The sequence below is a fragment of the Tinamus guttatus genome, unplaced genomic scaffold (genome assembly GCF_059628265.1).
Source record: "Tinamus guttatus ecotype Peru unplaced genomic scaffold, ASM5962826v1 Tinamus_guttatus_pri_ptg000308l, whole genome shotgun sequence".
NCBI classification, from domain to species: Eukaryota; Metazoa; Chordata; class Aves; order Tinamiformes; family Tinamidae; genus Tinamus; species Tinamus guttatus.
The window spans coordinates 63,871-89,692 of record NW_028288842.1 but is presented as its reverse complement, the minus strand read 5'-3'; the positions used below and the strand labels follow the sequence as shown (position 1 = coordinate 89,692).

The following is a 25,822-nucleotide window of genomic DNA, read 5'->3' as shown; positions in this document are numbered from 1 at the left end:
TCAGATTTTCTTAATGTGGCCCTGTTTGGGTTAGAGCTGGAAAAGACCCAAATGGATTTGGCATTATTTCCATGAGCCTTTGGTCAGCTCCTAGTTTCTGCTGGCAAAGGGACCCTTTTGTATGTTTGGGGATCCTCAAGATTTTCTTAACAGTAAATCATAGGACAGTCTGAATGCAAGTTTGGCTATAAATCGCTAGAGATGATTCTGATCTGACCTATAGGGTCAAACTGATCCCTGGCATTACTTGATTTGCCAGGGTGTCATTTAATGAAAGAATAATTTAAATCTGCTAACTCCAGTGGAGGTACTGCTTGTAAAAGAAAATTCCTTAGGCTCCCAAACTCTCTTTCCACTAATGTCCTTACAGGAGTTAGGACTTCTTTATAGAAGGAGTATGCCCACTAGCTTGTGTATTTTAAATTAAATCCTACAGATGACAAACGCAGGCACTGTATTTTTTTGTTTGTTTATCTTGCTTGCCCACATCTGTAGTAAATGACAATAAAATATTGTGAAGAAAAAAAAATCTGTTAAAATTAAGGATATTGATATTTGCGATGCATTAATTTCTCTTGCCAGGGTTAAAATAAAGGTTCATTTTTCAGTGTGTTAATTGAGCTAGCGACATTCTGTACATACAGAATGTACAGCGTAAAGCTTTGTCTTCAGGAGTTAATGACTATGAGGATGGAAATACAAAAAAAAAAATCGACCAAATAAAAATAAGCTTTTAAACCTGAAGCTTTAATTTAGCCACAAAACGAATGTGTGCTTCCCAGGAGAGCTACTGGAGGGAGCACTTGCACGCACAAGCACCCGCGCAGCTCGCTCCCAATGAGGCATGAAGTGCTGCCTTTGTAAAACATTTCCTGCTTGTAATGCCTCCTATTACTTAACAGATCCCCACTAGCAATTTCAGCTGCAAGTAAATAAAGCACAAGATTTTCTACTTAATATACTTTGTACGGATAATTTCCTAAATGTCTGATCTATGCTCAGTTTCCCTTCCTGTAACCGTAGGTAAAATGGCAACACTAGAACAGTCTCCCCATTTCAGGCAAGGCTTTCAGACTTGAAGTGCTTTCGTTTGGAGGCCTAAAATTCACGTTGGGGGTCTAAGCCCTGTTAATAAATAATGCAACAAAAATCCAGAAGTGATAACACGACCGAGGGTTAAAGTTTGTACAAGGATCTGAAATTCCCTTATAAAACCTAGGTGGGAAATGAAACCAGCTCCTGTAATATTAGCTGTCCTGATTGCCTGCAATGATAAGAGGCCAAATAAAAGTGGTGGAGGTGGCTCTGACTTCCTGCTCATAGGCATCTCTGCTGGCACGGACGCGAGACCAGGTAGTTCCTGCCACGTTTTGCCGTGGGGTTTAGCACCTCCTGCTTCTTCAGTGCCTTTTTGCCCTGCCTATCAAGTGAGTGACAGGCAAGTCAGGCAAGCAGGCAAGTGACACAGAGACAGCTCCATTTGTTGGACAACCATAGGATATCTGAGCTTCAGGTTGTGTTCTCTCTGCTTAGTGTATTTGCTAAGAGAAAAAAAAAGTCTTCCTGACATGGCTAATGGGTAAGAGAAATTCATATTAATTCTTTTTTAACACCAAGGACAGTGAGAATGGGGTGTATTTGTTTGGTAAATACGTGTAAGAGGGACTTACATGAAATGCAGCATTGCAGTTATCCTGCTTATTGTTTCTATTTGGTTTTGCTAAGTTGGTGAGACTAAAAAGACAACTGAAACATAAACTGTTTTAGATAAAGCAGAATGATGCTAAGATTATATTTTGCTTGCACCTCGCTGATAATGTGGAATGGTTTCTTTAGTCATTATTCGTCTGCCTAGGACTTTGTCAAAGTGTTACTGAATAACTTTCTACTTTTATCACTTGACAATCAATTTTCATTTCCACCTTTAAATCCTATTTAATTCTTTGTCTTTCAAAAATCTAGTTTAAACTTAAAAAAAAATTGAAGTCAATAAGATATATACATACTAATATAAAAAAGAGGAAAATCAAGAGAATTGCCTAATTGCCTATGTCTTATATTAACCCTATGAGATGGTGAATGTATTTCACAACATTAGAACCAGTTTCTTTAAAAAATTAACTTCTTGTAAAAGTTTGCTCATCAAGCTTTGCAAATGTGTCTGTCCCATAGTCTAAGGTTGAAGGAGTTTTTTAAAAATGGACCTTTTTCAAAGGACCTGTGAAAATAAATTTACTTTAGAGCAGACGTTCAATCAAACCTTCTTTGCAGGGCTCTGTGTGACCATTGGCAATATATGTTTTTATTGGTTTGACTTGTTCACCAGATTCCCTGTTGACCTTTTAATTCTCTTCATCTCTTGAGTCATTTCTGGCTTACCACAATAACAGTTTTCATGCTGGGGAATTGTTTTGTTCAGAGTGAAGGTTTCATACAAGAAAATCACTTGGCAAAACTGGCTCATCATGTGAATGTTTCACTTGAAAGCAGTAATAACAATTTGAGATGTTTTTGCTCCAGTTCTCCTGCTGTTACCTTGGAATTACTGCTGCAAAGACCTTCCCCCAAAATCTTCTCCACTTTTACTTAGTGCCGAGTGAGTGTTTTGTGTTTTGGGACTGGTGTTTTGTGCCCAAAAGCAGATTTGAGCAAGACTCCAACTGGACAAAATCCAGTTGGCCACACTTCATGTGTAAAAATGATTTATTCCAAATCACAAATCTAACAGGTGAGGAATATTGCTGTAGGGAGGGGATTGAAAACTAATGATAAAGATCTCTGATTTGAGTCAGACGTGCAATGATATTAAAAAATCAGAAGGCAAATATGCAATACTGTTTCTCGGACTTTACCTAAATGCTATGTGTCATGGCTTTACATGAAGATGTTTGGCTTCTTCCCTTTGAAGGTGTCTTACCTCATATGTGTAGGTTAAATTACAGGTCTTTTTTAAAGAAACACGCTTAAGAAATGTTTTTTACAAGATGACTATGTGAGTTGCTAAACAAGTTCTTTGCTTTGGCAGGGATATATTTCTCTCTATTCCGACCTTCAAGGTATAATACATTCACGTGTTCTCTTCTCTTTTTGGAGATGAAAGGGACATCAAAAAGGACTCAAAGAGTCTCTGATCATAATCCAGCAAAGGAAAAGGAGAGAAAATGCATTTGTTTCATAAATTTAAGTGATTTTAAAGTCTTGAGGATCGCTTTCTGAGTGCAGAAATATGTTTGGCAAGAGTATGTTTACTAAATAAATGAGTGAAATGTGTAGGTATGCTCTTTCTGTGACACTTTGAGCTTGTCTCCATGAGTCTATATAGAATATCTCATAACATTTCTAGAGGAGAAAAGACCAAACAGAGCCCAACTGTCTTTCATAAGCAGTACAAATCTGCCAAGAGCAGACCAGGACCAAGAACAAGCAGGAGGTATTGCAGGGAATGGCAGATTTCCTACCTGGAAATACTTTTTTCCCACCAAAATACATATCTGCTAAAATATATGTATACAGAATACTATATATATAGTATAAAACACTAAAAATAAAGTTTTAAAAAATAGTATTTCACGTACCTTGAATGTTCAACGGATGGCACCTCTCCACCCTGGGTAGTAACTTAGGTGAAGGTAGCAAGGCAAAAGCTCTATTAAACATTGCATGGAGATATTTAAACAGGTAGCAGCAGTTGATGCAGTGCAGGAGGCAGCGGGAACGTCTAGAAAGCAGGAGAAAAGAGAGCCAGCAAAATTAGGTCAGTCCTGGGCAGCAAGTATGCAGACAGCATTTGAAGTTTGAAAAGCATCTCTGGTAGTCGTGTGTGAACTTGCAGATCCTGTTCTTGGGGCTTGAGCTGAGCTCATGAGATGAGCATTTCTTCTGTTTAGTGCTGGTCTGTGAGCTCTTCAGAGGAGGAGTTACTGTGCTCAAGACTCAGGGAAGATTGTGGAGGTAGCGCTGAAAATAAATAAATGCTCTGCTCCTCTTGCTTGCCCCTGTGTGTTGGGCAGCTAATTCCCCCTGAAGTTGAGCAGATGTCCTGTAAGGGCTGTGCAGATGCCACAAGCCACACTGCTACTTTATATACAGAGCGTAGGGTTAGGCAAGGGCTCAATATACCTGCTCTATGGCACACCCACTCTGCTCCAGTGTTAAAACCTATGCAGATGCTTGTTCCATGCAAACCCCTTCCTTCATGTTTAAAACGGGCAATAAACATATCCTTTGGCTCCCATATACTAGAACTTTCTATCTTGTTCCTCCTTTCAGTTATTTCATACCTGTTCAAGCCCAGTTCAAAATTCAAGTGATCTTTGTAGGATTTCCCAACCAACAGTAATCTGAAAGTATCACGGATGCCTCCGGCATCATGGAGGTACGTGACGGCTCAGGTCCTGTGTTGCAGGAGACTGAGGTGCAGCTGCCGAAGCAGCTACAGTTGTTTGCCCTGCCCTTCTGCAGGAGGTTGCTCTCCTCACTCCTAATATCACATGTTCCTCAGCTGCCACCTCTGTGCATTAATGTAAAGAAGCTCATTTTGGCTCCTTAACTCTGGGGTGTGAGATTCTTTAGGCAAAAGTCCTTAAGGACTTTCCGGGGACATTAATCTTAGGTTGTAGGGGCCACCTCCTAGAGAAAAAGGCTTGCGCAACATGGAGGAGAAAAAGTTGCACTTCTCTAGGCACGGTTTGCTACCTCCTTTTTCCATCCGCGTGGCACGCAGAGCAGCAGTCTGTGAGCCAGCCACAAAGAGCAAGGCATGTAAAATCTTGCTGTGCTGCTTGTGGAGCAGTCTGCCACCGCTGGACCAAGGCTCTCTTTTCAGTGTGCAGCGTCTTAGTGACCCTTCGTTACTCCAGCCTTATGCTAGTGTAACTGTGCAAAGGAGAGCATCCCTGCTGGGGGGGTCCTGCAGTGCTGAGAGGCAGGAATTTGGTAGAAAGAGAGTGTATAAGATTGCTGCTATATGGTTTTCACAGCTGCACTGGCAGCAAGGTGTTTGGAGAAGAGAAAACCCTCTTGATGACAAATTAGTATGCAGAACATAGTGACGCAAAAAGACTCTTAAAAGTGACTTTCGTAAAAACCTAACAGTGCATGTCTTTTCCAACATGTGTGTTTTGCTGTATTTCATGGCAGGAAGTCCTTAAACCATGAACTTTCTGAAGTTTTCAGTGAGCTGTGGGATATGGATGTTAACCGCTTCACGCCTGGGAAAGACTACACGATCGAGCTGCAGGTAATTTATTGCTAAGGAATTAAGTAACATAGGGATTAAGGGCAGGGCGGTGTTGTAGGAAAAGGCATAGGTGAAACTGCCCCTTGTTAAGAGCTGCCTGTGCTTCGTAATTGTCATTAATGGCAGAGTCAGGACTTCCTGATGAGGAAGAGTCACCCAGGGGAGGGAACAGAACGGAGAAGGCAGGAGGCTGAAAGTGTTAATGGTTTGTGCTCTACCTGGAAGTTGGTTGTAAGTGGAGTCCCTCAGGCGCCGGTCTTTCATCCTGTACTAAATATCCTTATCCAAGACCTGCTCGAGGAGATCGGTTGCAGCCTTTCTAAGCTCAAGCTCGCAGCCACCAGCAAACTGGAGGGAAGGAGTCAATACGCTCACAGGCAAGGCTGCTGTTCAGATGGACCTGAACAGGCTGGAGGAATGGGCTGAAGGAATCCCATGAAGTTCAACAGGGCAAATGCAAATGGGACCAGCTGCCCAGAGAAGCTGTGAAACCTCCACTTTCCCTTTCCTGAAAACCCTTTTTTTTGCCCCCCCCAAACCCCTCTTTCTTTGAGAATGCCCTCTTTTGAATCAGAACTTCAAAAACATCAGAAATCTCCTTTCTGTTTTGGATGTGCTTGTTTCTAACCTTGAGTAAAATGCCCTTAGACATGAGTGAACTATAAGCCTGTGAAAATCTCTGGCAACTGAGTGTCTGCCTGTCCAAATCTGCTGCTATCTCAGCTCCCCCGGGCACCAGTGCAATGGCTGGGGCTGTGCTCGTGAAGCCAAAAAGAAAACCAGGGCAGAACCTGCAGGATCCTGCTCAGGAGTTAGATGGGTTAAGCAATAGCAGGGAGGAGAGGAGATTAATGTCTTTTCTGTTGATCCTCGGTGTTCTTCTGCAATGTCTTCTCCTGTTCCCAAGATGATCATTCTTGGCAAAGAGTTTTGAAAGTCTTATGTAGCTTCTTGGTTTTGGTTCTGAAGACAGCCATTGTATCCTCTAACTACGTTTTGCTTCATCTTTTTTTTATTGTGATGCTCCTCCTAGGGAAAAGCAGGTGACGGTGCTACCCAAGATGGTGCAGCCAGACATCTGTTTCACCACGTGAATGAGGAACGCATGAAGAGCATAAAAACTTTTGCGAGTGAGATCTGTTGTTTTGTTAAGGAAATGACATGGAAATGACATGGAGACTCTGTCCTCTTTTTTTTTTTTTTTTAATGCAAATCCTTAGAAAATAACATTGTGTAAATTTTGGATGGTGAGATGAGAAGGGGATGAGGATCTTCAGGCTACCTGTCATCTGAAGCTCATCTTTCCAACATTTGTGTTGAGGCCATGGAGATTACTGTAGTCTCGACCTCAGGAAGAACATAGGTTTGTGCCATAGCCAAAATCTGGATTCCTCTGAGGTTCTTCCTTCCATTACAAAGTAGAAAGGATGAGAGATTCTGTTAGTGCTTTGAGGTACTTCTATGTATTGAAAAAGAAGAGACAAATTCCACTTTCCTCGTTTGCTCACAGCTTCTAGCCCCTTTCAGAGGGCACCCAGTCTACAGCTATCACATGCATTTCTGACAACACCATATTTGAAGCATGCCCATGAATATATGTTTCCTTCCCTTTATTTTTCCAGGCTGGAGCTACATATGTTACTCAGCCACTTGGTTCCATAGGAGAGCTCAACTGGGAGTTGCTTTTAAGTATCTTAGAAAAAGTGCAGCAGTGATCTGGTTTTGAGTCACATCCAACCATTCACCCAACAGCGTAGTTGAGAACTGCTATATTACATGGCTTTTTATTCATATATATATATGATGGTACTCTCTAATGTCTGCACAAATAGGTATCATGGTACATATGTTCTGCTCATCAGGATGAACATGCTGAAAGCTGAAAAAGTTCCTCTTTTTCCATAGCCTTTATTTCCTTATTGGACAACTATGAGACATCAACTGGTGTAGCAGAAGTAGTGACTCCAGAAGAAATAGCTGAAAACAATCATTTTCTTGATGCTATCTTAGAAACTGAAGTCATGAAAGTGAGTAACACAGATCTTAATTTTTAGTCGATGAAAATACTGAATTGACAAGTAAACTGTGTATTTGTCTTTGTTGTCTAATCTCCAGCTAGCTCATCAGTATCTGGTTAAAAAAAACGTGGCAGAGGCAAACCTTACAGATTTCAAATCCCAGCTCTATGACATCTGGTTTCAGCTCTATGCCAGAAAAGAAGGCGGCAGGTACGTTTGATTAATATGGCCCCTGGTAATCGTCACACTATTCTGATTTATGTAAATACAAGATTGAGTTCTGCCTGTTAGATACAAAAACGGAAGACTGTCTCAAAATATGGCCAAAATTAAGTGTTCAATGGTCCCACTCAGACCATGTTTAAAGACTTATTGATGACTCTAGCTGATATGCAGTAATCTTGTATTAAAGTCCTTTCCTGATAGCTCGGTGCCCATTAGATGTATTGTTCTTTCTGTGCAAACAAATAGTAGGAATTAATAAGAGTTTCTAGAAATTGTTTGTAAGCAGCCACAGAGAACAGTTGGAAGGGACCTCTGGGTGCCTCTAGGCCAACCCCCCCCCCACCACCACTCAAAGCAGGACTGGATAGAGCCAGCCATGGCCTTTGCCAGTCGAATTTTGAGTATGTCCAAGGCAGGAGACTCCACAACTTCTCTGTGCAACCTGTTCCAGCAAAAGAGGTTTTTTTTTCTTATATTTAAGTGGGATTTCCTGTGTTTCAATTTATGCCCATTGCCACTCGCCCTGTCACTGGGCACAGCTGTGAAGAGACTGGTTTGTCTTCTTTCTTCACTGGTGTCTATCAGATATTTGTACAGGTTGATAAGATCCGTCCGCCGTTCCCCCAGCCTGCTCTTCTCCAGACTAAACACTCCCAGCACTCTCCTCGTATTTCAGATGCTCCAATCCCTTAATCATCTTTGTGCCCTTGTGTGGGACTCGCTCCAGTAGCTCCATGTCCTGTTCTGGGGAGCCTTGGTATGGACCCAGCGCTGCAGATGTGGCCTCCTGAGCAGAGGAGGGATGGCCTCCGTCCCCCCGCTAGCTGAGCGCTTCTTAATCCCATGCTGCTGGGTCATGTCCAGTGTGTTGCCCACTGGGACACCCAGCTCCTTCTCTGCACAGCTCTTCTCGCGCTGCTCGTCCCCCCAGGACATAATGGGGCTTGGGGTTATTCCTCCCTAAGAGCAGGACTTTGCACTTCCCCTTGCTGAACCTCCTGAGACTCCTGCCAGCCCATTTCTGCAGCCCATCTGGATGCCTCCGAATGGCAGGGAAACACTCTCAAGTTTACCAGCCCCTCCTGCCAGCTGGTGTCACGTGCACTCTGTCCCTTCATCCAGGGCAGTAACGAAGATATTAAGGCAACATTGGCCCAGTGCTGGCCTGTGGAAATACATCCCTAGCGACTGGCCTCCAGCTCGGCTTTGTATCACTTCTCCCATCCTTTGAGCCCAATAGTTGAACTAGTTTTCAGTCCATGTCACTGTGCATTTATCTAGTCCACATTTTATTGACTTGTCTGTGAAGATGTGATGGGAGACAGTGCTGAAAGCCTTGCTAAAATCAAGATGAAAAAAACAATACACAAGTGGCTTTAACTATCAGTCTTAATCACTAAATAGAAATTAAGGCTTCTTGGGTAGATTTCATGCAAATTTTGTGCAAAATAGGGAAGAAACCCAGCAAACTCCAAACCCAACCTGACAAAGGGAAAAATATAAATAAGTAAATAAGTTTGTGCATCTTCTGGCCTTTTACCTCAGCTAGTCTGAACTGTTTAAACAGAGAAAAAAACTAATTATTATCTTTTGATTTATTGCAGACTCGATTCCTGTGGTTTTGAACACGTTTTTGTTGGAGAAACAAAGCGTGATAAACAGATCCTGGGTTTGCACAACTGGGTGCAGTTTTACCTTCAGGAAAAGCGTAACCAAATTGATTACAAGGGATATGTGGCCCGGAAGAATAAAAGCAGGGTTAAGGATGAGTTGGGTGCCTTTACAGGTGAGATAAATAGATCCACAGAGAACGGCTGTGGTAATGAATCAAGACACCGTGATGTAGAGCCAGGGTTGTTTTTTCCCTCTTATTCTCCTCATTCTTAACTCCCTGTAGGAATCCTAAGTGTCCTCAGACACTGACTTCCCACTCATCCTCTGCCCACTGTCATTTGTGGCTGCTGCACATACAGCAGCTGTCTAGAGTTCTGGACTCCCTCAAGACATCCAGAGGCTAAAAAGCTTGTAGCAAAACTAGCCCCTCAAACACATAGTTCCTTTGCAGTTCCCTTGTCTTCAGTGAAACTGGGGAGAAATCTGCTAGTCTAGATGCCTTCTAAGGCTCATTGCAGTAAGTTCCAGAAAGACTCATGCTGGGAATTACTAAGGCCAGGCTAGAAAAGGTGCACTGCTGGAGAGGCAAGTTATTATGAGGTTCACACAACATGCAGCATCGGATTCTTATTGCTGGGAGCTCACCCTGCGGAAGCTGAAGCTATTGAGAAGACTTCTTCAGCTTCAGTGATGTTTGAACTAGACCTATTCTGTGACGCTGCTTCCTTCGTCCAACCCAAGGCCTGTAAGTCTCAGCTCTGAAAATTAAGAGGCACTGACAGCTTGGAGTCAGAGTGCCACAAAGTGAAGCTTAAAAGCTATTTTAGGATATTGCATTCAAGCTTATGAAGTAAAGTAGAAAGCTTTGTCTAGATCTACTGCTTGCTCCGAGGTGAGTGAGGAGAACACAGGTGCATCTTGAAGGCTTCAGTCCTCTTTCACAGAGTCTCAAGGATCTTTCCAGCACCCATTGAGAGCATGCGATGATAAAAGTATGTCTGGTGAGCTTTCCAGATGTATTTTTTTCTAGTTAGAAAATCCTTTTGTGCACGATCAGGTGGTGTTGGCCCCAGGGGTGTACAAGCATAGGAAATAGCAGCACTCCCTTGAGCCCAGCTCCTTTTGCACAGAAGGTATTTCTAACAGCAGTGCTGGTGCTTAGGGAATAGCAGCATTGCTGAAGCTTGAAGGATCCAAATGAACACGGTGGATGCTCCAGAGGATAAGGAGGAGCTCTGCTCCAGCTATGGGACCCTGGCATAGCAGGGATGTGACAGGGTGAGGATGTGACATGTGCCTCTCCAGGTTTTGTGTCCTTGAATCTCTCTCCAGAGCACAGGTATTGGCCTTCGTAGTCACAGATCACCTGCAACAGGGGCCGGTTCACGGGGCAATGGGCTAGAGAGAGACCCAGACTGGGGCGGGCAGAGGGGCTATGTGGGTTGTCTGTCACAGTTACTTCCCAGTGAGTGTCACCATGAGCTGGGAGACTAAGTCATTTCCTTCCCTTTACTTTAGGTGGGAAAGATAAAACAATTCTCAAGGCCTGGAACGTAAACATGAACCACTCATATCCAGCAAAATTTAAAAGGAGTCTGAACTGTGGGCTCACATCTAGAACAGATATCCTTTCTGTTACATCCCTCATTCTCAGTGCTCACTCCTGACCCAAACCCCTGGATGGTAGAGTGACTGAATCCTGTGATTTCTTCTAAAATCCAGAAACTAAAATTGCAGCTGTCTGGCCACCACCCTGTTGGAGATTATCTCCGTGTTTGTTTCTGCTTTCAGCCTGACGAGGACGACCAAGTTCTGAGCCTCCAGTTCGCTTGGAAGGGCTTGGTGAAGCCCATTGGAAGCATCTTCATTGGCGTCAGCCCTGAGTTCGAATTTGCCCTTTACACCATCGTTTTTCTGCTGTCTGAAAAAAGCGTCACACATGAAACAGTGAAGATAGAGGAGTATGAGCTACAGATAGTGGTTTGCCGCCACGGGCAGCACATTGGAACGGCCTATCCCGTGCTGCTGGGCACCAGCAGTGAGGGCTCACACTGACAGTGATTGGGAAACATCTCCGGCGGGGGAGGAAGGAGGAGTGTACTAACCATTTATTTGTAGTAACACTTTAAAAATCATTTGGTTTTCTCCTGCAATAAAGTGTTCAATGAAGAGTGTGCCGTGGGTCTGTGCGGGACCACCTTGAAATATGCTTTCCTCATATTTAAGGCTTGATTAAATTTGTATCATCAGCTTTCCTTCATGTATTATAATGCTATCCTTCTTCAGCAGATAATGGATTTTCTAAAAGGCCCTACTAAAATGAATATACACACCTTCTTTTTTATTTGATTTGGCACGAGAGGTTTTTTTTTTCCCCTCCTCATTTCATAAGTTTCAAACATTTTTACAACTGCAGTGCCCTAGACATGCAGTAAAAACACTCAGATATGATGATGATTATTAAGATCAACCACAAGTCTATCACTGTGTGGGCTCTGTGCAGGTCTTGCCTATTTGTGGAAGCCATGGGTGGCTTTTTCTCACCTATCTTTACAAGTCTGTAGTATAGACACCTATGTGCGCATTACAGTCAGTGTCCTTCCTCTGATGGCAGCACGCCTGCCCCTGTTCTCCCAAAACATATTCCATAACCCAGTAAAAGGAACTTAATTTTTTTCCTTCTGATGCCCACTCAGAAACAGGCAAATGCTGCAACTCCCTGAGACTGTGACAAGGACCAGTGATTCACAGGATACAGCAGTTTCTTCAACAAATCAAAGATGAAGATTTGCTAACAGGATATCATTTCCAAAGTACTGCACATAATTTTCATCAACTTGCACATCAAGTTAAGAGCTCTATTAACATAATCACTAATGGTAATACGCAAAGGAAAAAGGGAAAAAAAGACAAATAAGTAAAGCTTATAGACACACATTATTACATAAGGTAAAGACCCACATAAAAATGGCAGCAAGTCTCTCGTGTTAAAACAGACTTTCGTGAAGCTAAACCAGCATCACCACTTTCTAGACTCCTGTTTTTCAAAGTGCAACAGCAGATACTCATAAGAAGCCTCTGCTAGCAAAAACATGCACTGCGGAACGCTACTGCTATGAGACGTTATCAGATCATAGTGATAGGTCAAGTAGGAAGGACAAATGATAAGAAATAAAGCATACAAATTCTCCAAGGGCACACAGCTGGTGGTGGCGGAGAATAAAATGTTTCATTTTCAGCTTATATTGACAGCAGAGTTGTTTTTACATAGCTACATTAAAACTGTATAATTCTGCCATTATGTCTTCTACAGAAGGGCTTAAACCTCAGGGCCTAAACATTAACATAACCAGTATAAGCAGGTGACTTTAAGCCAGCGGGCAGCTTCTGTTTACAGGGAAATTGTGTAGGCTGCAGAAGTGCGAATATTCTTTGCACAGTAGAATATAATCGAAGGATGTGAATAAGAAGCTTCGTTTTTTTCTCCTGTGGTTTAATTGCTACCGCTTATGCCCAGGCAATTAGCACATTTAATAAATAAAGCTAGATAGAACTGCACATATGCAGAAAATTACAGGGAAGAAGGTGCAAGGAGATTATCCAGCCACTAGCAAGGACATCTACTAAGCAAAAAGGGAGAGAAGGGAGGAGGGCAAGCAACAAACCAGCTCTTGGACCATGGGGAGGAGAAGCTGAGCAGAAAGCTGCAAAGACTATGGAAAACAGAAATAAGAGTCATTTTAGAATTTAAATATTTTATTAATTCACAGCGATTATGAATAGGAGGATCCTTGGGAAAACTGGAGATTGGATCATGTGCTCCCACAGGGTAGGAAGAGGCACTACAGCCACTAACAGCATTGCAGGAAACATATCCCAGGTAGGGAAAGGAAATTCTCCCTCCCGTCTTACAAGCTGCCCAAGCTGAGGCTGTTGAGCTGGACAAGATGCTCTGGAAGATGCTTTTCATAGGCAACATTTTCAAGCAACACCCATGCCCTCTTGTGGCCATTTCGAGCATCAGCCCTCCAGCTCCCTGCATTAAAAAAAAAAAAAAAAAAAAAAAAAAAAACCAACTTTATACAGTATTCTTGAAAGACAAAGCAATGCTGTAATCCAGGACACAGTTTTGTGAGGTCCAGCTGTCCATGTCCCAGGTGCAGAGCCATTTATGTTGCTATCTTTGGAATTAAATCCTATAAAAAAGCAGCTTGATAGACATTTAAAGCAGTACTAGCAGCTAAATGTGTCTGTGCAGTGGAAGCTGGAGAGATACCACCTTAGCTCTTTCTGTATTAAGGTCTGTGACTTAGGTATGGGAAAGACTATTAGCCATCTAGAAAGAAATTATGACTGTTTTTTGTTTGTTTGTTTGTTTGTTTGTTTCATACAGAGGATAGTTTAGAAGGAAAGGATTGTCCAGATAAGACCTTGTATGGAGAAATGAGGAGCTTTTGCAGGTAACAAGTAGCTGAAAGAAGAACAAAAGGTGTTTGTAACCCACCTGGCTGGCACTAACTCAGTCAAAGGCAGGAATGAGACGAGTGCTGAAGTTGTTGCTAGCCTTTCTGATGTGACATCAGCACATCACAAACATCCAAACCTAGCAGTGCAGGCCAAGAGAAAATATAATGCGATTCTTTAATTTTAGTCACTTAAATTGAGTCCATTAAACTATTGGAAAGGAAAGTTTGTGGTGGTAGATCAAGTTAAAGCACATCAACATGGGTTGGACCAGCCTTGGAAGAAGTGATTTCACCAGTAAAAGTTTTAGGAGAATAAATCAAGTACTTTTGGCCTTAGTGGTCCTGTCAAGTAAGTATGTGGGAATATAAATAGAAAAAGATCCATGGGATGTGTGTAAATTTGCTACAAGTGCAGAAATAAAAACTGAAGTAAAAAAGTCCAGCAAAGTGCTAGTGCCTACAGTCTTGAACAATGTCACTGATCAAGAGCAGTGCTGGGAGAAGCATTTTCAGGGCCCAGTAAAAAATAGTTAAGGCAGGAAATCGAGCAAAGGCAGCAGGAAACTTGTCTGGAAGAACAGTGTCCCTGCCTACACTCAAACATAAAAAGAAAGTGCACAAGAGGCAGTGGCAGATGAGCCAGGAAGAACATAGAGACACTATTCAAACGCACAGGTTTGGTGCGTTTGGTGGTGAAAGATAGAATCCATCTGGAATTGAATCTGGCAAGCGACGTGAAGGCCAAAATGAAAGGCTTCTGCAAGCACTTAAGCAGAAAAAGAAAAGCTAGGAAAGACGTGGCCCTGCTGCTGAATGAGATGAGGGACCTGGTGACGAAGGCCATGGAAAAGACAGAAGTACTGAGTGTTTTCTCTGTGTCAGTCTGGTAACATTCTGGATATATGAAGGACAGTCACGATCGGGAGTAGTCAGCTTGGATCACGCTTAGCCGACCTCGTAGCCTATGGTGGGACTACGGACTTGGTGGATGAGGGCAGTGGATGCCATTTATCCCGACTTTAGCAAGACTTTTGACAGTCTCCCGTAATACCCTCACAGACAAGCTGGTGCGGTATGGGCCAGGTAAATGGTCAGTGAGATGAACTGAAAATGGGCTGAACTGTCCAGCTCAGAGGGTTGTGATTAACAGCATGAAGCTCAGCTGGAGACTAGTCACTAGTGGTGTTCCCCAAGGATTAACACAGCATTCAAAATGGTCTAACATCTTCATTAATGACCTGGATGAAGGGACCGAGGGCATCCTCTGCAAGCTTGGGAGGGATGGGTGAAGTTGTGGAGTCTCTGTCCTCTGACATATTCAGAGTCTGACTGGACACAGGCCTGAGCAACCTGCTTTAGATGATCCTGCATGAGCAGGGGTGCTGGACACGACGATCACCAGCGGTCTTCCCATCTCAGCTACTCTGTGGCTCTGTGGTTGATGTTCACAAGCCTCTGGAACTCATAAACAGATTTGGGGGGAGAAATTATATGACCATTTTTATAGCCGTTAATCCCCAAATCATTGTAGGGAATGTTATCACAGATCTGATCATTTCTTACATAAATTATATAGGAAAAAAAGTGTTTAAAATGCCTCCTATGTGGAAAAGAGAGAATTGATAAGGCACACAAGTAATGCCCACAAGCAGAAAAAGACAAAACCAGTTATGGAAAGAACACTTTAGATTCAGTCCCCCTAAATAAATAAACAATAGTTTCAGGTTAGTGAAAACAGTCAGTAATGCTATTTTAGTTAGAGTAGGGAATCTGTTGAATGAATTGAGGTAGAGCTATAACATCTCACAAAAAACAGGCTTCAATGCAGAACTTCAATTCACAACTTTGCTTCAGTCAAGCACTATGGCACTTGCCTAAGAGCTTTGTGGAATACAAGAAGAGAGATGCTGTTATTTTCTCATACAGTACCACTTTGATAGTATTAACTTGGACCCAGCAAAAATGGTATTTGAGAACTGTGGTATAGGAATTTATGACAGAATTTCACCCGCAGAATGAAAAATTAGCTAAAGATAGTGAGAAAAAGCTGACAAACAGTTGCAGAGTTACCAGCTTTACAGTGTCGGAAAACCAAGTCCAAATGAAAATGACAACTGTTTACGGAGAACTGTGCAAGTCACAAATTTATTCTGTTGTTGGCCCACGGCACTTCAGTTAATAAATCTGTATTAGTGTCACATGGCACTTGTATGGTAATGGTTATATTAGTCTGACTTGAGTAGGAGCAGGATATTTCCAGATGTGGAAAACTTGACGGTCTGTTTCTAATCCTGCTGGTGGCTGCTAGGACCTAATATTGAATAGAACAGTGGCTTGATAGCAAAAGATATCCAGCCATCAAGGAGAAGCCTGTAAACCAGAGCCCCGTGTTGTACAGTTCAGCTATCTGGGAAGCAAAGGCCAGCTTTGGGATGCATGGATGTGTGACCTTGTCTCAGCTTTAATGAGAAAAATCAAGAAATTGCAGAGCTTTAAGGCGGAGAATGTATAAACTACAGCCTTTGGGATAAGGTAAGCAGGGGAAAAAAAAAGGTGAAACTGCTGAATCAGTAGTTTGCAGAGAAAAATGAATACATATATATATATATATCAGACTCAGAAGATGGAAACCAAGCAAGGCTGAGGAATGGCCCATTCCGAGGAGCAATGGAGCCAGCGCTCTGCAACCTGGCAAGTGTGTGGCCAGCAGAGACTCAGCAGGTGCCTGCCCCAGGGTGGTGACCATATTAATGCTTCACCTAGTAGCATATTTACTCCGGGTATTAGCCAATAGCTGTGTGCTGTGTACAGCTCTGCTTTCAAGCCTCGGTGCACAGTAAAAGCTGCTCCCAAAAACGTGGCCTCACTGAGAAACCGCTCCTTTCACGCCATAGAGTCAGAGAGATAGAACCAAGAGAGGCTGAGCAAAATATCTACAACAAACCTGAAGAGATAACAAGCAGAGGATGCCAACATGTGGGTGACGAGTCCTAAAATACAAGTCCTGTGTAGAAGCAGATGGATTAGTTGGCTCTTAGACTTGCAGCCCCACCACCAGCATCATCCTACACCGCATGCAGGCCCTGGAAACAGCTAAATGACGGAGTGTTTGACCCATTCCACACTTCAATGGCTTCAGCCTGCTCTTTCTCTGAAACAAACTCAGAGTTGGCTCTTCCTCTTCCAAAGGCAGAAGGTGCTTCCCCCCATCTCGAATTCCAGTCTGGACTCCTGAATATAAGATAACATGGGATCATAGGGTAATTCTGGATGGAAGGGATTTCAGGGACCTCTTTATACAACCTCACGCTCGCAGCAGGATCAGCTGTAAAATCAGACCAGGCTGTTTAGGTTTTGGTGAAAAAGATTTTCTTTATATGCAGTCTGGCCTCTTATGTCTGTTGTCTCACATCCTCCCACCATACACGTTGGAATGATGAAGTTCAAGAAGTGGAGGTTAGCCAAGTCTTCTTGGTAGATTCATATCTCTCCAAAGCCTTCTCCAAGCTGAACAAGCCTAATTTCCTTAGCTTTCTCCTCATAAACAGAGTACAATCAATATAACTTAGCTTCCAAATATCTCTTGGACAAAGAAGTTTTAGGTGGGGTCATTCAGGCAGTCCCTAGGCAGAGCATTGAAACCTGTTAAATTCCTCAGTCTACTGCACTTTGTGTTCCCTCCCTTTAGAAAAGTGACTCGGAAAGGGAAGAATATCCAAGGAATAATATGTTGGCAACAGTGTAAGAGGTAATCCCCATGGGAATTAAGGCAATCGTCACATAATTTCCATAGGAATTAATATGTACTTCGCATACAGTTCCCATAAGCTTGTGCTATCCCTACCCTGTCCAACCAAAGGACAAGACACAGAAGAGTGTATTTCAATACTCAGGATGTAGATCACAAAGTAAATGGGCTCCAGCAGAAGCCATCAAACCAACTGCCTTTTATCAGCCACTTCAGGGCATGGACAAGGACATGAGCTCTCCTGCTTTAAAAAAAAAACAAACAAACACCCAATTCCTTGAATTCCTCTGTACGAAAAGTACATAGCTTCAGGATGTGAGGAACCATGCCCAAAACCTACATTAAGGCTAGAAGAGCTTTTACTGTTCTTGACCAGCCTTCACCTTGATAGACTCTAGAAGCAGCTGCAGTTTTTCAGGCCTGCGAGCTGTTAGTTCAAGACTGTTCAGGAGTTCTTACAGTGTCATTTGTCTTCACCAATTAAGCCTCCTAAATATTTAAACAAATGCTGAGCATGTTGTTGTCAGGAAGAATTGACCCGAGCAGAATGTATGTATGGAGACATATATTTTTTTTCTTCCCTGGAAGGCAACCTACTCTGAAACCAGCCTGGTAAAATCAAGCTAGTCAACGAAAACAGGACCAGACTGAGGTGGGGCTTGAATCACTTTTACATATACCTACTGGTTGAAAAACTCCCTTGTTGAATAAAAGTGTTTTTTCTCACTCTTGCCTCAGTGATGCACTTCATGTTTCTTCCTGGTGGGCCTTGCAGAGGAAGAAGTTCAACTCTTACAGACAGTGAACTCAGCAAGAGTCTGCATATATATTTTGAGCTAGAGCTGCAGTGCTGCCACTTTACTTCGGATAATGTGTAACAGCAATAATGCAGGTTAAAGAACTGGAGAAATGAAGCAGAACGCAGGCAATTTCCTTATGCTTTGAGAAAGAGGCACCTCTTTTCATTTCATTGGTGCATGCTGTTAGGAAACTAACGTGGGAGAGTGTGACCTCTAGGTGTTTCCTAAAAAGAAACCACTTGAAGTTGTTAGCAAATGAGGGGACAACCTTGCCTGATGATTTCCCACTCTGCAAAGGACAGTGAAAGGCCTGGTACAAAAAAAGTGCCCCTGTAATTCTGCCCACGTATAACAATGAAAGGTCATTCTCCAGGGAGAGATTCATAACTGAATTTATGTCCATCTCTCTCCATGTCATTTAAGGCTACAAGAGCCTGAACAGATTACAGCAAATCAGTTTATGCAGTCTTAGTTGGAACCCGATTTGATCTTTGCTGTCTTCCATGTTTAAATATTGCAGTAAAACATGAGTGTGAGTAATGTGATAAAGCTGCTTTCTTAGGGCTGCTCTCAACTTCATTGCTCTTTCTTGAATTTTAAAATACAATCTTTTTAGCATATGAAAAATCCATTGAAAATATGATAACTAAACAGTGATAGTCCCACTAAAAATGGTCACAGAGCAAACACCAACCTGATATTCTGTTATTAGGGTTTTAAAGATTACACAGCATCATAGCGGAATACCTATTCTGCCACCCAAAAATTTAGACTCCTACCAGGACAAATAACAAATATTAAACTTACAGTCTCTATGTATCATATCAAGTGTGGGACATGGAAACAGCCCATTACTTGTTCATCCTCATGTGGAGTTATGAAGAACTAGAACTTTCTCAGTTCCTGTACTCAAAAGTCTCTCTCCTTCAGCACTTGTAGATGTGCCAGAGCCAGTTCCTGGAAAACACATTATCAGAACTTAGCAAACGGTATCGTTCTTGAAAAAACACCAGAGAGACGTCTGTTTTGAGGAGGTGCAGGTAATATAGCGCGACGGGCTCTAGGAAGGCGAAGGCGGTGGTAGTCACGAGGCTAAGCACCCAGGGGAGGAGACCTGGCTCCTTCTGCTGTAAGCGCTAACGCACCTTCCCTTAGCGAGTGTGTGGCAGGACCAAGCGCTGCGTGACACGGAGCACCCGCGTCCCTGCCGGGCAGAGCGGGCGCGAGCTGGGCACAGCAGCGCGGACCAACCGCGGCACCTGCGCACGCAGCAGCAGGACAGGGAGCAGGCTGGCACCAGCGGGCAGCCCCGCTCCGGGCAGCGCCCGCAAAGCAACGGGAAAGGGAGCGAGTCAGAGCTCTGGTCCAGCTTCGCCCTGGAGCTTTCTGCTGTTTTTGTACCGCTGCAGACTTGCCGGACTGGTTGGGGCTACTGGAAGGGTACGAGAACAGCGCGCTCCCGGTGCTGCTCTTATCTCTAGCTGCACTTAGCTTTCACCTGCCTTTAAGAATTGCTTTGGAGCCATTCCCAGCCCCATGTGAGGCTATAGGAGCCCCAGCCTTTTAAGGACACAGGAGCTCGTGCCCTGCAGCCAGCAAGCTGCTAGCCTCTCAGGTGACCTCCTGCTCGCCAAACCTGGTGCACAGTTAGCTCTGCTGCTCGCTTGCCCAGCAGAAGGAGGTCGTGTGGGCTTAGCTTGCATCCAGCTTGCCAACGATGACGACCTTTTGGACACAAAGCAGAGGTCTGGAGATCAGATCCTTCCTGACTGAAGATCAACAGGGGCAAAGCTGGAGGGCACGCATGAGCACGAGCCAAGCTTGCCTTGAAGGCATCTCTGTACAGTACTGCAAATGCACTGGAGTTTCCATGTAGTGAGAAATAGCATGTACTAAGGAATGACAGAGAAAAGGTAATTCAGACATAAGGCAGAAGATCGTACCGTTGCTGACCGAGTCATTTTCCAGTATCCCAACTGGCACGTCACTCACTGTATAGAGGCATCAGTATTCTAGTATGCAGCTGAAATCCCAGCTAAAATGACAGTTAAAGAAACACATGGAAAGCTGTACATTTGAGCACTTCATATCTTCATTTAGCCTTTCAAAGCCTAATCCTAACATTTGATGGAAATGCTTCTACAGAAGAACCCCTCTAAAATCCAGCAAATACATACAACTAAGAAAAAGTTTAGTGTCACACAACTCTCTTGACAGAAGTGACAACACAAGTCTCAGAATTCAAATGGAAAAACTTACGAGAGTAAATGAATTAGTCATAAAAATTTACAATTCTAGGTGGGAGGAAGAGACTTGATGTAAATTAAATTGAAGCACTGTCACTGTTGGGTGCCTGTTCTTTGATTATTTTATTATCTACTAATAAGAGGCAAACAAACCATAGGGAAATACTTCCTAATCACTGACAGTCTGCCAACTGTTTTACATCAGCTGCAATCTGGACAACTGGTATTCTGCAGCCAAAAAGCATTATCAGATGTCACAGCAACACTCATTCTTCTAGTGTTATCAGGTGTGCAATTTAGATAACGACACATCTACTTCCGAGCCCTGATCTAGCTGGAGAGTGTTGCTCTTCTCTCCCCATACTGCTAAGAGAATAGCTTCTGGATATTTGTTTTCTCAAAGAGGACCAGAAATCTGAGGCTGTTCCTATGAAATACAGAATGGCAGAAAATACTATCTGAAATAAAGTACTCTTTGGAAAGCAAGAAAATTTTAGCTGAGCAGAGAGAGATTAAAATATACATATAGATTACTTAAAGAAATCTTTCTAAATGCTTCTAAAAGTCCACAGACTGGCCTATAAGATGCCAAAAATGGGCAAATTCCTATAAGCACCTACAGCTGTTCCCAGCTGTTTCAGCACTGGAGCTCTCCAGACCTTGAGACAAGTACCAGCTAGTCTCATGGATGAGCTGAGGTTGGAAGGGTTCTCTGCAAATCACCTAGTCTGACCCTATGGCCCAAAACAAAGTAAACACATTGCCTTCATTTGTCTGTTCATTCAGTCCTGATGTCTGTTCCCGAACACTGTGATGTGCAAGTGACCAGGATCTGTATCTGCAACAAAAAGGGATCAGAGTGTGGAGAAACGTGCCCAAATTCCTCCCATCTATAACCAGGTGCAGAAGTTCATGTTGGTTCTGCTTCTGATTTCTCTATGCAATCCTGTCTTAATCCATCATCTTCTGTGGAACTGCGGCCACTCTGGCAGGCTTCCCATTTCTTCACTGTTTGGGAAAAAGATGATATATATCCAAAATATACCTTTTGGAATGTTGTTAGTAAATTTTGGAAACCATTTTTCAAATTATTTTTTCTAAAAGCCTCACAGAGCTTTTACACTAAAATTGCCGAACTTTACAAGCCTGCCTATTTTCTTATTGCTTGTACACCTACCAACAGACCACTTAGCCATGGCAGCTGCTGTTTGGCTCCAACATTATACACAAAATTAAAGGTTGAGTTCTCAGCCTGAACCGTCCAACTCCCACCCCCGTTCTTTCCGCACGCCTAATTGTACTGAGTCACTTGGGGACACAGCATTTTCCCATATAATACCTAGCAGATTGTTCAGGGCCACCAGCAACACTTTGCAAAACAAAACAGAACATCTTGGTAGAAAGCAGAAATCATAGAAACAGCCTTTATTTTTCTCTCACAAGACAAAGGAAAAAAGGCCACAGGCTGCTTTGGTTCGATCTTTTCCTTATCAAATCTCTGAACATTGACTCTCCAGGGGAAAAAAAAAAAAAAAAGAAACGACAACAACAAGAAACCACTACACATATGCAAAAAGGCACTTTTTTAGAATAAGCAGTGGTAAATCAAGCCAGATATTCATTGCAGTGGGTCCCAAACACTTCTGTGATCAGGTCAAGGTATTGCCACAGTGAAGTTTCCTGTTACGATCCCTGACAGTTACTGTCCCGTCCCTGGTAGGGGGTCCTGGCTTGCCAGGATTTCTGTTGTTTAGCCAGCATGAGTTGCAAAGCAGAAGGAATTGTCAGTAGGACACAGCATGGCCCGCTGACTACACGACAGGTCCAGGTTGACTGTTTTGAGGTTGCTTCTAAAGAAAGCAGTCAAAGAAACAGCGTAGCAGCAGTACACGAGACTGTGAACACAATCTCTATTTTTACCACTCAGTGTGGTGAAGTACACTTAGATTATCAGGAGATTTGCTGCTTCCTCATAAAGTCTTGGTTCTTAAAGGCGCTCAGGGTTGTAAGAGCTGCAGATGTTCAAGATCCTCAGTATCTCCAGGATGCAGCACAAACGGGGCACTACTTCAGTGCACGTATGTGGTGCAGCATTTTGGGGGGGTTCCCGGAGCCTTCCCCAGCCCAAAGCAGCTGCTTGCGCACCACGTGCATGCCCTACACAGCTTACAGGTGGCTAACTTTCCATCAAAGCAGCATTAGTCTTTGATCAACACCAGATAACTCAATTCCCCCAAAAATCTAAAATGTGCCATCCTTCCTAAGCACCCACAGCCCTGTCCCCTAGGGAACAGGAAGCTGTTTTCTGAAAGGGACAGGCAATCCAGCGTTCTCATTTTTGCCATCTAAAAGGCAAATAAACCTGAGACATGCAGAGTGATTCTTTCCTTGCATGCACAGGTGTTACTTTTTTGTCCATTTTCTTGGCTAAGCTGAGCAAAGTTCACACTGCCTATATTTGAGAGAAGCAGAACAGAGAGGGAAACAAGCCTGAGAAAACTGCAGTCCTGGAAATCATCTGAGTAGCACTTGGAGGACTTGCAGGAAGCACCATTGAAAAAGCTCCCGTTTCAGGATCAGGTGACATTGGAGATCTGACCAGTGCCTGGTCATCAAAGTCGCCATCGGATCATTCCACCGCTGTTCCTAGGGGTACCAAGATTCACATGCTGAAGGCAGAGAAGGATTTACAGGGAGGTTATCATCTCCGCGTAGTGTTGGAGAGGGGATGGCTGATGCCCTCATCTGTGTCAACCCCCTTTAAAGTGCCAAGCTCATGTGCATCAGCAATCCCCCTTAGATTGGGGTGGGTACAGATGTGCCAGCACGGATGGTCTCTGCCTTACTCTAGTTTCTCACTGCTCTTTCTTTGTCAATCTCAAACAAAAACTTGCAGAGCATCAATATGTCCCTTCAGGCACCAAGGGAAGGGACAGAGTTTCTCCCATGGTTTGTCCAGCGAACTCGCCTCTGTGGTGAGAACCCCCAAAGGCACAAGAGGACTGTAAGAGAGATGAGTTAAATTACTCCATCACAGTTCAGGAATACAGTTGAGGAAAAAGAATAAAGCTCAGTGTAAATGACAGTTCAGCTCTTCCCACGTTGAGTGCAATTTAAGGTGTGACTTGGATGAGCGCTCCTGCTCCTTGCACGCTGACAATTGCCCACCTCTACAAAATAAAACACTGCTGCCCATTGGCTCCTGCAAATTGATGAGCAGGCCAAATCCTCAAGTTCCCATACACTCCAAATTTCCAAGCAGGCCTTTGCATCTACAGCACTAAGCAGAGGCTCCGTCATCCTGGATCCTGTTGAAACAGCACAAGCAAAACACTTTTCAGAAGGGAAGGGCAATAAAGAGTCGTCTTAGTCAACTCCCCTCTCATTTTCTTAATCTTCCCCATCACTTTTCTTAGGCCATCTTTTCTAGCACACTTTTAACACCATCTTTAGCTCCTGTTCTCTTCTCTTCCACCCTTTCACTGCCTTGAGGACTGCGCTTGAGAAGTCCTGAGACTGAGTGACAAAGGCTGAGACGAGCATTTCTGGAAAGGCTCCTTCCAGGTTTACAGCCACAGAAAGGGACTGACAGAGGCTGACAAGTGAGCCAGGCCTCACTACCCTCTCGAGACCTCTACCTGACCAGGAAGAGCAGCAGGAAGATCCTGCCCAGAAACAAAGTGTTGCTGCCAGGCAGTTGAAGTCAAGACGAAGAGTAGCAGACATGTTGCTCGAATCTGTGGGCTCCACCTCTGCCCCATGCAAATGTCTCTCATTCTTCACCAGGTTCATTTAATGGAACAGCTGGAGGGTTGGGACTCCCAGGTGATGTCCCTTGAGTCACTGCCGCCCAGCATCCTTCTTCATGATGTCATACGTGGCAGGGCAGAAATGAGAATGCAGCTGAGCCAGCAAAGCCTTGGATGTGATCTCTAGCCTTGTCCCCTGGCTTTTCTTGTTCCACACGTGCACTGCATAGGTGTTCTTGAAGAGCTGGTGAAGCTCTGAAGAGCTGACTACTTCAAAGTACTTCTTCCAGTCCTGCCACCGGATGGGATAAAAAGCTTCCCGGGGAAGAGCACTCACCCCTTTGCAGCTCCTGCTGCTCCTAAGACTCCTAATGGAGCACCACTTCTTGAAGACACGTGTTAGGAGTTGGGGGCCCTGATGCCCCCAGATCCAGCTGTTGTAGTTCTCCACAAAGTCCTGCATGCAGAGCTCCATGAACTTGTGCTTGGGCTTGAAGGACAAGAAGGCCCCGTTCAGCACGTACTTGGACTGGGTACCGAGCACGTTTGTGAGGTTCTTTAAGTTCTTAAGCACAATGAAGTCCGTGTCCAGGTAGATGCCACCAAATTTCCACATGATGGCAATTCTGCAGGCGTCTGACAAGATGGGCAAGAAATAAGGCTCCCAGCGCTGCTGAGCCTGCAGGTACCACTCTGCCAGAGGCGTCCCAGAGAAAAGCTCCTGCAAATCCAGGGGCCGAATTTCCACGTTGGGGAAGCAGCTGAGTAACGAGAAACCCCAGTGGTTGGGCAGCGAGGCGTTGCTCTTGGCCAAGCCTTTCATGAGCACCACAACCCTCGTGCCAGGGTGGGTCCGGGCCGCCGACTCCACGGAGCACAGGAAGAGGTAATTCGGGTTGGTGCGCTCTGAGGTCTCCACAAAAAACACGTCCCCCGGCGGAGGAGGGGGCCCCTCAGCAGCGGCACGGGGAGGAGACGGCACCGAGCGAGCACAGTGGATCTCAATAGGTGAGACATAGACCTGGCCCCTGACCTTCGGGTCCTCCGTGGCTCTCCAGTACAGCAGGATGGAGGCGAAGGACAAGAACTTGAAGACGATGATGAACAGGGCCCCCAGCCTGTGGTTCAGCATCACCCGGGTCAGTTTTAGCAGACAGCCGGGCATCCTGCGCATCCTCGCTCCTCGCTCTCCCAAGACAAGCGTTGTGATCTGAAGGAGAGGAAAGAAGAAGGAGACATTTAGAGGCAAGGCCACACACCACTGAGCCGCACGCTGCATGCTCCTCACTTCCCCCATCCCAGCACGCTTCGATCACCCCCTTGGGGCATTTCTCCTGGCTGCTCCGTCTTGTCACGAGGCCTCAGCCAGGGTCAGAGCGCTCTCTTTGAACACAAGAAATAACCTCTCCTGCTTGTCACAAAACAAGAGGGACCCCCTCGATTCCCTGCCTGCACCTGCCTGTGCCACATGGAAGCAAATTTGTTCTATTTTACCATCATCAGGTTGGTATTCTCAAATCAGGCAAGTACAAGAATAATCCCAGAGACAACAAATTTGGATGCTTCTTTGTCCTCTAGCTTGCTGCCACACAAGCTGGCCTGGAGCAGCAGCTTCTACGAGGTTCGTGTCCCCAAGAGGAGAACCACCTCCCTCGCCAGAAGTGAGTACTCAGCTAAAACACCGGTGGCTGCCACCTCGTCCTGTCGAGAGGCCTTA

At 44.2% G+C, this 25,822-nt stretch overlaps 2 protein-coding genes across 2 annotated transcripts; one reads left to right on the top strand and one right to left on the bottom strand.

Moving 5' to 3' along the window:
- Positions 1–1,365: 1,365 nt before the first annotated feature.
- Positions 1,366–11,152, top strand: LOC104572699 (poly(U)-specific endoribonuclease-B-like). Its single transcript, XM_088528341.1, has 7 exons — positions 1,366–1,579; positions 5,140–5,239; positions 6,273–6,369; positions 7,145–7,266; positions 7,355–7,467; positions 9,087–9,240; positions 10,888–11,152. Exons 1-7 carry the CDS (start codon positions 1,569–1,571, stop codon positions 11,149–11,151), a joined length of 861 nt encoding a protein of 286 aa, XP_088384467.1. The 5' UTR covers positions 1,366–1,568; the 3' UTR covers position 11,152.
- Positions 11,153–24,137: 12,985 nt separating this feature from the next.
- A4GALT (alpha 1,4-galactosyltransferase (P1PK blood group)) lies at positions 24,138–25,309 on the bottom strand. Its single transcript, XM_010215799.2, has one exon. It carries the CDS (start codon positions 25,277–25,279, stop codon positions 24,197–24,199), a length of 1,083 nt encoding a protein of 360 aa, XP_010214101.2. The 5' UTR covers positions 25,280–25,309; the 3' UTR covers positions 24,138–24,196.
- Positions 25,310–25,822: the final 513 nt, after the last annotated feature.